Source organism: Tupaia chinensis, unplaced genomic scaffold (assembly GCF_000334495.1).
Source record: "Tupaia chinensis unplaced genomic scaffold, TupChi_1.0 Scaffold138517_1, whole genome shotgun sequence".
In the NCBI taxonomy this organism is placed as follows: Eukaryota; Metazoa; Chordata; class Mammalia; order Scandentia; family Tupaiidae; genus Tupaia; species Tupaia belangeri.
In genome coordinates, this window is record NW_006198412.1 from 1,081,572 (window position 1) to 1,096,701 (window position 15,130).

The window sequence follows — 15,130 nt, forward strand, 5'->3', positions numbered from 1 at the left end:
GAGAAAAACTGGCTTCCCCTTACTGCGGAGCCGGTCGAGCGGGCCGGTGCCAGAAAGGGTGTGTCTTCACCACCCTAAAATGGCCTTTAAGGTATACTTTTGAGAGCTGTAATGGGCCACTTTCCCTAAACACAGGATGCGCCCGAGGCAACTGGAGTTGTCATCTTAACAGTGGGGAGGGCTGTGCCCAGTTTTGGAGGAATGAGCCTTGGTGGAGGCCAGGGTAGACCCATCAGAACCTCTGGGTACAGTAAATTCACCAGGAGCCTGGAGGCTGCGGGCAGCATGAGGTGATAGGAATGCCCTGCCGGTTTCCAGCGCCACTGCTCACCAAAGAAGTGGCCCCCAGAGGAAACGGGGGTCCCCGAAGGCAGGAGCATGACAGGCAGCTTTGCGGGAACGCTAGAACTACACTGAATTTCCACAGTACTATAACGCGGACCTTGATTACCCATAGCCACTGCAGAAGGCGGGCCAAGACCCCAGAGGAGCCAAAGTACAATTGAGAAAAATGTACACAAAATAACCTCGAATATTCATGGGCTAGAAATGATCAGGTCAAGAAATACAGGTGGCAGAGAATCCACTCCCTTGTCCCCAGGGCTCAGCCCAGTGATCCATGCTCCGCAGGTCTACTGAAAGCCCTTAGACTCCTGGGTGTGCACTAAGTGATGGGGAAGGGGAGCATTCTTGGGGACCCTATGTGGATTTTGAGGGAGGTCATTGAAAGACTTGGACCTGTTAGAATAGGGACAAATGAGAATGCACAGTTGGTTTTGCCTTTACAAGCATAAAATGTGGAGGGCTGCCCCTGGTCAAGAACCATCAAAGAGCAAAGATCTGAGTGCCAGGCCTCCCCACCATGGAAACAGGAGCAGTGACCTGTTCTTGTCCAGAGGCACCATCCAACCCTAGGTCATTCTGGTGAACACCCTCTTTAAAGCTCATTCTTTTATCTCTTCTCCTGTTCAAAAAAAAAAAAAAAAGGTGTATTTCCTGAGTGGAGACATTACTGATCTGGGGGGTTGTAGAGATCATAACCATGTATCCAGGGCCTAGGAAGGTGAAGTGACTTGTTCAAGGTCAAATGGTTGGTGACACACCAAGATGTCCCTGATTCCTGAACTGCCTGTGGTCTCTCGGGCCTGAGCATACTTACTCCTTAATGTGCAGAATTCTAAAGTTATAAAACTGGAGTATTTGTGATCACGAATTAATAGGCCAGGGAGAACATTTGGTAGCTAAGTAATGTCCATATTTCTAGATGTCTCTTTTATAACCCCACACTTGCCCGGCTGTGAGACAGTAGTAGCACACCGGAGTAGTTCATGGAGGTTCAACCCAGATGTCATATGGAGCCCAACAACATGTTACTAATTAGCAAACACAAGACTGGATCGTAACTGGTTAACAGGAGGTGACATGCTGCTGCCTTGTAGTTCCTATCTTGGGTGCTCTGTTACATTGAATCTTTGGTTGCTTGTGTGTGTGCATGTGTGTGTGCGTGCATGTGCACATGTGTGTTTTGTCTCCAGTGACTTATTGTGATAGCTCAAATGTTCCGAAGAATATTTGCAAACTAAAATGTTGGGATTTTTGCACATGGGGATTAAAATGTGGGTGGAATGGTGACTAAAGCCCTGCTGATAATTGGTTAACCAGGAAGCCTGTTCCAGCAACTAATTTTTAAGGTCACTGTTCATTTCTTCCCTTCTTTTTGGTACCTTTTGGGGCCTATGTTTTAATATTTCAGGTGATTTTCTGTGTCCTTAAAAATCTAGTTCCTAAGCATTTGGTGAGAAAATGAAAGAACAGCTCTTGCTGAATCATTCCTGGATGAAATAGGATTTTGTCCCTTTTTTTCTTATTGGGTGTTTTTGCCAGTGACTTGGCTTAAATCCTCAGCTAGGCCTACCACCCACAACTGTTTAGCTCACCAACGGAGCACACCGTAACTGTTTAGAAATGCAAGAAACTTTCTGTGTTTTTTTTTTTTTTTTCTTTCAAGTTTATGAAAGATGGGAAAAGGGGGTCTCACCAGGTCTTTCTTCATGGTTCTGGATTTGGTTTGAATATTAACTTAGTTACTTAGAAAATAAACCATAGCTATGAGTAGTGATTTAAAAGGGGGCAGGGGAAAAGGTTCAGGTGAAGGTTACACAGGGAAACAGGTCAGCAGAAATCCTGGTTGTATGGTAACATTATCAGCTGCCCTTTGGGAGCTCAACTTGAAAGTGTGACTAAATACCCTCTGGCTGCTATAAAGCCAGTACTTTAGACTCAAAACATTGTAAGGCAGAGTCCTCAGAATGGAATATTGCCCAGGCCCAGTTGGGCACAAGTGCAGCAGCTTCAGGCTGTAGCAGCACCAGAGACCAGCACAGGGGTGGGAGGTGGAGGGTGCGGTAAGAGTAGAAGGTTTGAGGTTGTCAGTTCCAGCTGTGAGTGTAACAGTTCCCTGCCTCTTGGTTCTTTCTGTACCCTTCTCAGAGGGTGTATCCACTTTGGGTAACTTACTGTTTGTTAATTTGTAGCGTTCTCTGCCAGGGAGTTTGTAACAGTGTAGTGACTCACCTTGGGTGGGAGGGTGAAGGGGGAGGCCTACATCATAAACCTGAGGAGATGCAGAGAGCCCTACACCCAATAGTCACCCCTTCCAAAAAAAAAAATTAAAAACAAAATAAGGTTGCTTATTTAAAAATCCAGTAAGATGTTTATCCAGGTGAGAGCTAAGACTTTAAATATTCCCTGGGAATGTTATTCCTAAAGGCATTTAAAAAGAAAAAGTGAATGTAACATTTTAAAGCACAATAGACTTGGCACTAATCCATGCCCCATCCCTTTTAAATTATTTTCTGATTATTTTAGCAACCAGTGAGCAGATCAATGACTTTCTGTTCAAATCAGCCTATGTTCAACTGTATCTAAATTTATGAGGGAAGAAGAGGCTTCACCAAATTAGTTTCTTCTTTTAAAAACAAAGGTTAAAAAAAAAAAAGGAAAGGTTTCATTTCTCATCCAGCCCCTGGGTAAAAGCACCGGGAGGATCAAGAGGAGTAATCTATGTTCTGTTTAGAGAGTGGGTGCCATGTCAGTATGAGTTGCGGCTATTGTTATTGGGGCTTACAAAGTAATCAGAACTGAGAGAAGAGCAAATCTTTTTAAACTGGGTTTGCTGCTCATCAGTTAGTTTTAAGCCCTTTCAAAGCTACAGAGCAATTTTTCTTCTCCCCCCTCCCCCAGAGGCCTATAAGGATTGGAAATTGTGGGGAATACTATTGATTGTTCTTCCAAAGAAAGCCAAGTGCAAGTGTCAATTGCTTTTCACTGATGACCTCAGGTATCTATCACTTCTTTGCCCGCAGAACATTTAAAACCCTGTCTTTTAGGTATTTTGAGATTATGCAGTACCTTTTGATTAACTGTAGTCAGCCTGCCATGCAATAGGATACCTGAACTTACTCCTCCCATCTAACCGTAATGTCCCGGTTGGCTACCAATGGACATTACCGAGAACTGTTATCTTTGCTCTACAGGCAAATCTCCTATGTAATAGCATCTTAAGAGGTTTGGTCTGCTTTCACTTTTCAAGTAAAGGACTTTCTTCATGGTTGATTATCATCTTTATGTTTTAATTCTTGCTAAATAAAATGGGGCTTTTATCTTTCTGTGATGGGAGGGAGCCGGAGCCTCTGTGCTATGCTGCCTTCTAACTGCCCAGGGCTCAGTGCCAGCCAGCAGGCCAGAAGAAGAAACGCCAGTGTCAGATCAGATGGGCTCACGGTAATCAGAGTGGCTGGGCTTGGACAGCACAACACTGGGCAGAATGTTTCCCCCTCCTTGCCAGAGCTGTCCAGTTCTAGATTATGCTGAAAATACATGTCCAGGAAGTGATCATGGGAAGAAAGGGAACTGCAACATCCATAAGCTCCTTTCGAAAACCCGCCTTCGTTTGTGTATTTTTGGAAGGAGCTATGTAACCGAGTCAGGTCTGAACTTTCTCACATAGCGATGAATCGAGTGGATGAGAGGAAGTGTATTCTTTGGCTCAGTCACAGAGAGACTGTTCTTTGCATATGACTCACCTCATTAGTTGTGCTGAAATCTGTTGTCGGGAATCCACAAGAAGTTCTTTACATGTATTTGATGTTTGAAATAGCAGATCTGTCAGTGGGAAATGGAGTCCCCCACCCTACTCTCTCCCCATTGGTTTCCTTTGGTCTGGAGCAGAGGGATTCAGGGCCAGTACACCTCCTCCTAGTTCCTTTATGACTGTATAGTGGAATATATCTGAAGATAATCTCTTATCTGGTTTTATTCAAACCCTGTTGAATAACATCTATCAAGTGTTTGTTCTGATGATCGGAGAAGTTGGTTTGTAGAGGCTTGTGCTTTGTCTTCAGGGCTGGTGTTGTTTGGGGGTCTGAAATCAGTGTCAGGATTTACGGCTAAGTGGGCCTTGGGGTAGGATTTATTTTTCTAGTAGGTTATCTTGGTGAGGGCAGGGCCCTACTGCACTTTTTGGGAGTCCTCGTCCTCTGTTTTTCTTCCATCCTCTGCGTGAAGCTTCCGGGGTGCCATGTTTGTTTCAGTACTTTAATCCACATGCTGTTTCTTTAGGGTTGCCTTTGTTCTCTTCAGCCTGGCATTCATTTGCATCCTAGCCCAGGGTTCACCATGCCAGCTGAGGGGTTGACCAGGCCCCTTATGACGCTTGAGCCAGTTATGAATTTGCTGTCTCTCAAACCAGAGTGACCTGGGAAAATGAAAAAAGGGGGGAGGGGATAAGAAGGACAGCGAGGGGTATTAAGGAATAAGGAGAAAGTTGTAATTCTTCATAACTTAGGTGCCTGTATAGTGTCCCATTGAAAAAAACTAAGATTTGTATTATAATAAGTTGGGGAGGAGATGTACTTCAAAGTACATCTTTGAAGAGGTACTATGTCTATTGTGACTTGATTCTAAATATTCTCAGATTTTTATCTTTTTGAATGATCATGGGTGTGTACAGTTGCAGGTAGGGTGGGCTGGCAGACTTAAGAATTTGCATTCAGGCAGGTGGGCGTTGGAGGCGGAGAGGGAAGGTGAGGGAACCCCCTGGCTACAGCTACTGTAGTTCTCTTTGTCCCCCACTGGCTGATGGGCTGCAGCCCAAGTTTGGAGAGAGCAGACTGGACTCACAGAGGGACCTACTGCTTCGGCCGTGCGTTCGTATTCTCTAGCGTACACATTCGGGTGAATGAGAGAAAGAGCCCAAGGTATGGGGGTCCCTGGGGTCCCCGCCTCTGCAGAGAACAGCTGTGTCTGCAGTGGGTCGGTCCTACCCTGCTGGGCTGAAGAGCAACTGCATTACTGCGACACTGTCCTCCCACAGCCTCTCAGCCTTTTCTTAGCCCTCAGGTCCCCAGCTAGAAAATCCTGTCATTCTAGAGCACAGTGGAGATGTAATGAACCTCACTTGATCATTTCTTGAGTGATATTTTATTTGAGTTTTAATCGACGAGATGAAATTGTTAAAAAATACCCCCAAATGAGTTTTCTCTTGAAAGACTGAGATTGAGTTTTCATAATAGTAAGTAAGGAATGGCATTAATGCATTTGTTAATTAAAACTGAGTTATGGAAGCCTGTGGGTAGCTCTTTGTAGGGTACCTTCACATATGCATCTGTGTCTGATAATAATTCTGTAATGCGTCATCCGGGAACACTGGAGGCACCTCCCCCACCCCTTTTCTTGGACATCATGGGTAGCTCAGAGTAGGTACTGCCTCCAGACAGCCAACAGGCCTGTCCCCAGCTTCCCTGCTAAGGCGGGATTTGCCAAATTGAGTTCAGGGGTGTCATTTCTATAACCTGGGCCAGGTTTGAAGTGGGCTACATGTGGGACAGTTAGTTTTGCCATCCTTCTGGCCCTTCTTGCTAATCAAAAGCTTTTGTGGGTTTTGAAAAAGGTGTAGTTTTTCAGTGTTTAGGGCATGCCTTGACTAATCAGACTACCACAATGCCTTCTCTAGGCCCTTTAGTAGTTAGGCAGTGTTGTCCCACTTTTTAAGGACAAGGGAACTGAGCCTGGCTGTTCAGAGTCCTGTGGTTGGTGCATGGCAGCACCAGAGTGACTTGGGCTGACCTAAAGCCCCACTGACAGGTCTGAGTTAAGAGGAGACATCTTCTGCTCTGCCGGTCTGAGGATGTCTCACTCAGTGTGAGGATGCAATGTGTATTTGTTAAAGAGTGAACCTTGTTACTTCTTTTAACCTTGGTTCCTCCTTCCAAGGATTTTCTCCGTGCTTCTCTTGGGCACCCTTGCCCTCTCCCCAGGTCGAATAGCAACAAAATTCATTGTGAAATCGGTGAGAGGAGAAAGATCCTTGGGATGCACAGGATGGAGTAATGAAGCTATCTTCAGTTGTGCTTACTGGGCAAGCCCTGGCCTTCGCCTTGCTGTGACTTCCCAGTTCCTAAATTAGAATGGGTGGAAAAACCCATAACCCAGCTTATTTCATTTTCACATTGGCCCTTTTGAGGATAGCATAACCTGTTGAGTTTCCATTGTATCTTTCCTCTGAGACTCTTTCTTTTTTCCTTTAGGAAATTTTTTTTCTTTTTCTTTTCCTTTTTTTTTTTAAATTAATTGATTAATTTACATCATTCACTGAGCATATACGAAGTGTGATTTCCCATCCAGAATATACTGCATAGTGGCTTAATCATACATGTTATCATCAGTAATTATCCATTTCTAGTTTCGTGTGTGTATTTTCCCCCTACTTTCACCGTCTGAATTTTGTGAATCCTCTGAGACTCTTAAAGAGGTGCCATTGCATGGAGCACAGGAGAATGGAATGCGACCAGTCCTAATCCTTCCTGTAACTGGGGGAAGTGATCTGAATTTCCTCATTGAGAAAGTAGGAGTTGAGTGCCTGATGCCAAGTGGAAAGGTCACCACAGTCAGTTGGAGAAACAGTAGCGTTATTACCCCCCTTGTCCTGACCTTGGTTTTCCCCAAATGCTTTTAAAGGGAATAATAAAGAAAATGTTGTCCTACCCATTTTACCACTGTTCTCTGTCTAACCCAGCACCCAAACACACAAACATATATAGTCTTTTCCAGCTTCAAACTAGTACTTGATACTGGTGGGGACATAAGAATAAGCTACTATTAAATTGTTTTGTTTGTGAGTTAGAATCAAATTGTATAAGCTGCCTAGTTCTTCTGGATGAACATTGTCTAGTGAAAAAAAATAGCACTTTAAAGAAAACTGTTTCACATGTCAATACTTGCCTGTCTCTTTCATAAATGAACTCTTTTAAAACTATGCCCCAGATAGCATGAATTGATGAAGAACAGGGAACTAATTGGGGAATTGAGATTCTCCACTAACTTTACCATTGATAGCTGTGAAGCTGCAGGCAAGACGTTTACTTTGTAAATGGAGATAAAACTTTGGAACATGGCCAAGGTCTAGCTGCTCCCAATAGTTCTCTCTTCCCTCTTTTGGAATGGAAAATATTGGAAGTCTGAGACTAATCAAAGCCTAGAGATGGGTGAGGCTGGCGGGGAGGGCTAACCCTCATTTTCACCGACTTAAATATATTTTAATGAAACGCTACCTGCTTGAAGAGAGCTTGTGAACTGTATTTTAAAAATCAATGCAAGCTGGTCACATAAGTCTTTTAAAGATCCGTAAACTGTGTCTTCTGAAGGATTCCTAAGTGTCGTGCTTTCCCACTAAGTGTGTGGAAGAAACATCACGGGAGACTGCGGTTCCTCTCTGGTAGAAGCCCTGTCTTTCTCGTGTGTTTGTTTGCCTTCAGTGTGAACGATGATCAATAGTTTTCATTCTTACCGTGGCACTCAAAAGAGGCACAGACAAATGTGGTTGTTCCCCAGTGGAGAGAATGTCAAGAATGCTGACTATCTTTAGACCTGCTTGGTTCTTAACAGATAAGAAAGAAACTGAAGAACCTCACTCTGTTGGAAGAAAGAAGTTAGTCAAATGACGCTGCACATGTGGCCGCTGAAGTTGAAGGATGTAAATAATCGTCAGGGCTCTACATGTGGGCATCACAAACTAGTTTAGCGTGGGATTTTTCTTTGGAGTTTTAAGAGAGTCCAACTCAAGTGTGTTTTCTTTGCAGCTGTATTAGTTATGACTGCAACACATGTATACTTTTTTATTCTCTTTCATTGCAGCGTAATAAGATTATGATCTGGACACATGAATTTCTCATTGTTGCTTTAGTAGTTGATAAGGTACTTCTGAAAGTTAGAAATGAGTAAGAGAGAGCCATAAAATAATACTAATAGTACCTCATATCATTCATTTGTTTTAATAAAATTGTTAAGAGCTATTTCTTTTACTTTTTTTTTTGTTAAATTTCTTTCGGGACCAGCAGTTGGCATAATGGCTATGTCGCTGGATTCCCATGTAGTCAACTGCAGTTCGAGTCCTGGACCTGGTGGCTTAACCTCACACTGGGCGCGTGGTTTGTATGTGTCCAAAATCCCAAGAGGAGATTGGAGGAGAAGGGATTGTGGTGTGGCCATCCCCCCTGGGGAGTGATGTCTCGCTTTCTGTCTCTCTGTCTTTCTGGCGAGCACATGCACCCTATAGCAAAAACCTCTACAAAAATTTTTTTTCTTTCATGAGCGAGACAGATAGGCACAGAATACCCAGCAGGGTCTTCATACTTTGACCCACTCCCGGCCTTAGCCAGCCAGGATCACAGGCATGCACTCACTTGGACACCCAGTGTGTATAAGAGATCGCAGGATGCAAACCCAGGACTTTCCTATGTGGGTTCTAGGATCACAGCTTTGTGTTACTGCCAGGCCACTGCAGCTGGCGTTTTTTTTTTTTGTTTGTTTGTTTTTTGCCTCAGAGTTGTAGCTGTGGGGAGTCTGTGGAAGGGGACAGGGGAGTATCTGGAAGGCAGGGCCTCTTCTGCTCTGTGGACTGAGCTTTGGAGCACCAGGTTCAGGCTTTGTGTAGATAAGCTCAAGTATTTTCAACAAGGGGTGGGGGGAGTGGAACAATCTAAATTTAAACTATAGAGTCAACATTTTCTCTAAAAATTGTTCCAGTTTTCGGAGGCGTAGGTGGATCCTGTGAATTGTGTGGTAATGCACATGCTTTTCCTACATCCTGCTTATGTCAAAACATTTCCAGTGAGTTTCATTTTGGGGGTTTTATTTTCAGGCTACAGAACAGGGTGGGCATTTTTTTTTTTCTTTGTCTCGTGTTTAAAGAGTTTTAAGGACTCTTAGACCATTTGTTTTTTAATGAGAAAATAAAATGATCAGTGTTCTTTTGTATTAAAGATATTTAAATTTGACATTAATTTGTACCTAACTTTGTAATGACTTCATAAAACGAGGGATTAAACATGATATTAAAAATTACTGGCATATAGGTAACTAGCATTTGGGTAGATTATTATATCATTTAATCCCCTCAAAAACACTAAAGGCGAGTGGCACTATTCTTACCTCCATGCTGTAGAAGAAGACATTGAAATAGAAGAGTCAGTGACTTGTAAAGACACAGCTGGCCAGTGGTGGGGCCTAGGATTTTAACTCAGGCCTGTCTTATTTAGCATCTAGATTCATAAGCACTCTACTGTACTCCAAGTTACTAATGTAAAGATAGCTTCAGTCTTTTGGGGTGTGTGTGTGTGTATGTGTGTGTTTAATTTTTGTCATGGGGGGGTGTACTCATGCACACACCCCGATGACAAAAGTGGGAGGGCATCCCCTGGAGGGATGACCACACCACAATCCCTTTTCCTCTGTTCTCCTCTCAGGATTTTGGGCACACACACATGTCCAGTGTGTTTTTCAAGCTGTCAGGTGCAAAGCTTGAATTATGCACTTGGCCATACAGGATCCAGCCACCTTCACCATACACCTGGGTCTAGCCGTTAGTGGAGATTCTGACACCTCTCTTCCCATTCACCCAAGTGGAAGTGGCTCTGCAGACCGTTCTCAGGCCTGCTATGACTTTCCCAGTGGTCGTAATATCCTTGGGTGGTGATGGTTTCGTTTGAGTTCATTAAGGATGATGGTATTAAACATAGATTGCTTTGTTTATCTATGATGCAGTGTAAATTTATAAATTTTCATGAATATTATCCCAGGGACTATTTCCCGATGATGTGCTCCTAAAAAACTACCGATATCCCTGCTCTGGAATCTGACCACACCATTCCCACTTCTCCCGTAGGTTGGACGTGATAAATATGAGCCCGCGGCGGTTTCTGAACAGGGCAACAAGAAGGGCAAAAAGAAAGAGAGGGACATGGATGAACTGAAGAAAGAAGTTTCTATGGTAAGTACTAGAAGTTTGCTTTTGTTCTCCTTAAAACTTATGGTATCTCAGAATTTATTCTTCTCCCCTGTATCCTTCAGTCGATGAGCTGCTTTATTTTGAAGGAGATCAGAGCAGTTGTACAGAATTACCTCTTTATAAAGACTGATGCTGAAATTTTCTCTGAGGTGATATTTTAGATAATGACCTCCATTTAGCCAGCCTCCAATGAAGAACTCCCAAGCATTTGGTCAATGGTGGGAAGTCTACCAACGTTTGCACTGACGAAGAATGCATTATGATCTTAGTGATGATAATGAGTAATGTTGATGGGGTTTTTTAATCCTTTTGTATGCTACAGTGTTTAATTCTTCACTTTGTTTCTGTTTTCCCTTAGGACGACCATAAACTTAGTCTTGATGAGCTTCATCGCAAATATGGAACAGACTTGAGCCGAGTATGTTCTAATCTGAAACTTGTACAGAATTGTAATTTTCCCTTTTGTATTATATCTCACAGAGCTAACACTGTTGGCTCTAGGGGGAGAATAACAGCCACTATCTGCATAGCTCCCGTGTGACTGCACGGAGTGTGGGCTTTTACTTGCTGCCATTTTGTTTTCTCTGAAACTTTTGGAAAGTTGACATGATTTATCCCTAATTTATAGTAGGTAAGGCCCAACAAGTGAGAACACCAGAATTTGACATTGGCTTCAAAGCCATTTTCATTCTCTAACGTTTTTGTCACAGATCTTCCTTTCATTTTTCTACATTTGTTAAATGGAGTTGAATATCTCAGTTCTGCCAATTCAGACTTTTGCCTTTTTCCCGCTACTTTATTGTAGTGTGCAATGACTTCATAAAATGAGGGATTAAACATGATATAAAAACTACTGGCGTATAGGTAACCTTGGTTTCTCTGTCATTTATTTGAAACTTGTTTTATGCAAGATTCAAAAAAAACCTTTCAATGAAATGTATGTTGTGTGTTCTTGTTACCTAGAGGATTTTGATATTAAATTTGGTACAGAAGTAAATAGTCTGAGGGGATGAAGTTTGCTGTTTCTAGATAACCAGTAAGCAGGCTGGGAAATAACACGAATGCCAAGCTCATGTGCAGTCATTGTTTCAATAAGACATCAAGGGGCTCTGGGATGACAGGTTGGCACAGATACCCCAAGCTCCAGGAGGAGACCGTGAATCTACTCAGAAGAGCATTTGTTAACAATCACTCTATGCTCACCGGGTGTGGGCAGTCTCTAAGCACTTTTCACATAATATCTCACTAAAATTTTCATGAGTCTTATAAACTGTGTTCTCTGTGACCTAAGTCAGTTATTCCCATGTTATGGGTTTATTTCTTTAATTGTAAACAAGTTATAATACCTAAGAAACAATTGGCATGAGAACTAAACAAGCTAATTAATTCAGAGCACAGAATTCCATTTCTGGCATGTAGATAGGCCTCAAATGTTTGCTGGCCATTATTCTCCCAAGGGATAATGAACGTGAGGCAGAGGAGGGCTCTAAGTATTTCCCTGTTGGTTTTTTTTTTTTCTTACTACTTTGTTTCCATTTCTGCTTTCTCCACCTCCCTAATTAATGCCAACATTAAAAATAACACAAACACAAAATACACATAAGCACATGTTTAGGCAAAATATGTCCTATACCTTTTTTCCTGATTTCATAGTTTGATAATTCACAAGTAACTAGATTTTCCACTCTTAACGGGTACCATGAATCTCTGCCTCAGTAAATCTTGATCATAAGGCCATTAGAAAATAGCAGGGCTTCAGCACAGTGGACCCTTCGGTGAATACTTTCCAACTGGCAGGTTTACTGGGAGTTAGCTAAAATATGCACATTTAGCAGCCCTTTCCCACCAGTGTTTTAACTGCCATCCCCAAAACAAAGCCTTATACTTAAATCCTGGCTGTTAACCTAATAAGAGATTGAATTCCAAGAGAAATCATTTTCTCCTTTGATGTTTCTTAGGGGGTTAATTTTTTCTCTCAAAATCCATACACAGAAAACTCAAAGCTCTTAATTGACAAAACTCAATTAGTTAAACATAGGTATCTATTTGGCATAAATGGCATGAATCCTTTATCTAAAACTCAGAGGAACCGGGCTAGATTCAAAATAATCCATGGATCAATTTTAAAAGCATTTAATCTGGGCGTTGTGAGTTCCTCAGGTAACTAGGGCTTACTCTTTGCCTGAACCATGAGGGAGGGTCATTACCAGATTTATTTATTTGTGAGAGAATTTGCCTGGTTTGGCCTTGGGTCTCTAGCTTGGAAAATTTTGTCTCCTCCCTCAGTCTTTTATTTCAGCTTTCCAGCTACCAGGTAGCGACAGGGGAGGTCTTTACAGAGTCCAGGGAAGAGATGGTCATAGAAACCTGCATGTGACTTTCAAAAGTTTTCTATGCCAAAGCACACGCAGACTTCTGTTTTTCCCACAACCATTTTAAAGTCCCCTCGTGTCCATGTGTGCTGGTGCGGTTTGTCTTATTTATATTCTACTTTTCAGGGCTTAACATCTGCCCGAGCGGCTGAGATCCTGGCCCGAGACGGTCCCAATGCCCTCACCCCCCCTCCCACTACTCCAGAATGGGTCAAATTCTGTCGGCAGCTGTTCGGGGGGTTTTCAATGCTACTGTGGATTGGAGCAATTCTTTGTTTCCTGGCTTACGGCATCCAAGCTGCCACAGAAGAGGAACCTCAAAACGATAATGTGAGTCTGAGGCCGCGTGGGCGGAATAGTAGATGTCCTCTCGATCCTCGCCTCCCACCTGTCCTCAGTTGCCACTGGTTACTCCGTGGTCGCACTCACTGGGGAGTAGTGGCAGCAGCTGTCCTTCAAGTCCATCTGTTCTTCCTTCTTGGCCTCATGTTTCCTCATCTCCCCACTGTGGACGTTCTTCAAGGCTGGATGGCCACCTTGCGAGCTGATGCTGCACATGGCGGCCCCGGCCTGGCCAGCGTTAGATGGCACAGCACAGCTTTCAGCGTTGTCATGTCACATCTATCCAGAAACGCGTGGTAGCCATTTTCAAAAGTCACATATCATTTGGAAAAATGTCTTTGTTTTAACAAAGTAGGAGAAACTGATTCATCTAGAACATTCCCCGAAGACTGTCACGTTAGTGACCAAACATCTTTGTGACACTCCGTTTCCAACTGATCTGTTTATAGTCTCTAGGAAGACCCTATGCAAGCATGCGTTGAGTATTTCTGAAGCCTTGTTCTCCATTAAAGATGTGCTTGTGATTCCATTAAAAACCAGCTGACTTCCTGATTCTTTACCAGGAGCCATCAGTTCTAACCTGTTTGTTCCCTTCCAGCTGTATCTCGGCGTGGTGCTGTCCGCTGTTGTCATCATAACTGGTTGCTTCTCCTACTATCAAGAAGCTAAAAGCTCAAAGATCATGGAATCCTTCAAAAACATGGTCCCTCAGGTACCTGATACTTTGTCCTTCTCCATTAGGAGAACGTGAATAAGCTTGAAGTTAAGATTTTCCCAGTGTTAAGTGACTTTATTGGAGAGATGGGTAACTTCTCCTCCACCCCAAACTAGAACTATTTCTTCTACTCCAGAAAGATAGCCTTCCTTCTGTATATAAACTCTGAAAACCAGCGCCGTATCTAAGTGGGAAGTATCTTTTTTTTTTTTTTGGAGAGGTTTTCGCTATAGGGCGCGTGCGCTCGCCAGACAGACAGAGAGAGACATAGAGACAGAAAGCGGGAAATCACCCCCCAGGGGGGATGGTCACGCCGCAATCCCTTCTCCTCCATTCTCCTCTCGGGATCTTGGGCACGCACGCGCACACACACGCGCCCGGCGTGAGATTTAAGCCACCGGGTCCGAGACGCGAACCGCGGTCGACTACGTGGGAGTCCAGCGACATAGCCATTACGCTAACTGCTGGTTCCCTAAGTGGGAAGTATCTTGTAGATAACTGCGGAGCAAGCTTTTGTAACTTGTATAAACCAAACAATGGATAATATTTTTGTTATATATTCAGCTAATTAGGGTGGATTGTAATCTGATGTTCTTGTTTTGACACTGCGCTCTCCTGTCTGTACCCGTTTTCATCTGTAAACTCTCCTTCTAAAGCAAGCTCTTGTCATTCGAAATGGTGAGAAAATGAGCATAAATGCGGAAGAAGTTGTGGTCGGGGATCTGGTGGAAGTCAAAGGAGGAGACCGAATCCCTGCGGATCTCAGGATCATATCTGCAAACGGCTGCAAGGTAGGTCCTGAACAAACCCTCTGAAAGCGGCCGCGGGCTCTGCCGTCTGAGCAGATCGAGTTGAGGGTGCAGTCCCTGGGAGGCCAGTGCAGCCACAGGACACGTACTCTCTTTCTCTCTTCCCATGTACAGGTGGATAACTCTTCACTCACTGGTGAATCCGAACCCCAGACCAGGTCTCCAGATTTCACAAATGAAAACCCGTTGGAGACAAGGAACATTGCCTTTTTTTCAACCAACTGTGTTGAAGGTAGACTGTTTAAGACACTTTTCAAGCACGGCATGGTTTCATCTTGTGTATTAACAAAAACAAAAGAACCCCACTGGCACACTGTTTCCTCTTGTTTCTGTGGCTCCGTCTCTGACAATTTTGGCAAACACAGGGCAGAGGTGGTGTTCCTGTGGACACTGCCTGTCTCACCTGTGTATTGGAGCTACTTTCCTGCCAGTGGACATAACTCCCTTTGCCAAAGTTTCTGTGGCTTGAACAACCAAAGAGCGGCCCCTTAAAATGCAGGTGTTTTTGTCTCTTTCTTTTTTTGTTTTGCTATAGGGCACTTGTGCT

At 43.5% G+C, this 15,130-nt stretch overlaps 1 protein-coding gene across 1 annotated transcript in view; it reads left to right on the forward strand.

Moving 5' to 3' along the window:
* The window catches only part of ATP1A1 (ATPase Na+/K+ transporting subunit alpha 1), a 33,179-nt gene that overhangs the window by 557 nt on the left and 17,492 nt on the right, over nt 1-15,130 (forward strand). The window contains exons 2-7 of the mRNA XM_006161390.2: nt 10,223-10,327; nt 10,704-10,763; nt 12,844-13,047; nt 13,658-13,771; nt 14,431-14,565; nt 14,698-14,815. Coding sequence (XP_006161452.1) covers nt 10,223-10,327; nt 10,704-10,763; nt 12,844-13,047; nt 13,658-13,771; nt 14,431-14,565; nt 14,698-14,815 — 736 coding nt within the window. The remainder of the gene's footprint in view (nt 1-10,222; nt 10,328-10,703; nt 10,764-12,843; nt 13,048-13,657; nt 13,772-14,430; nt 14,566-14,697; nt 14,816-15,130) is intronic.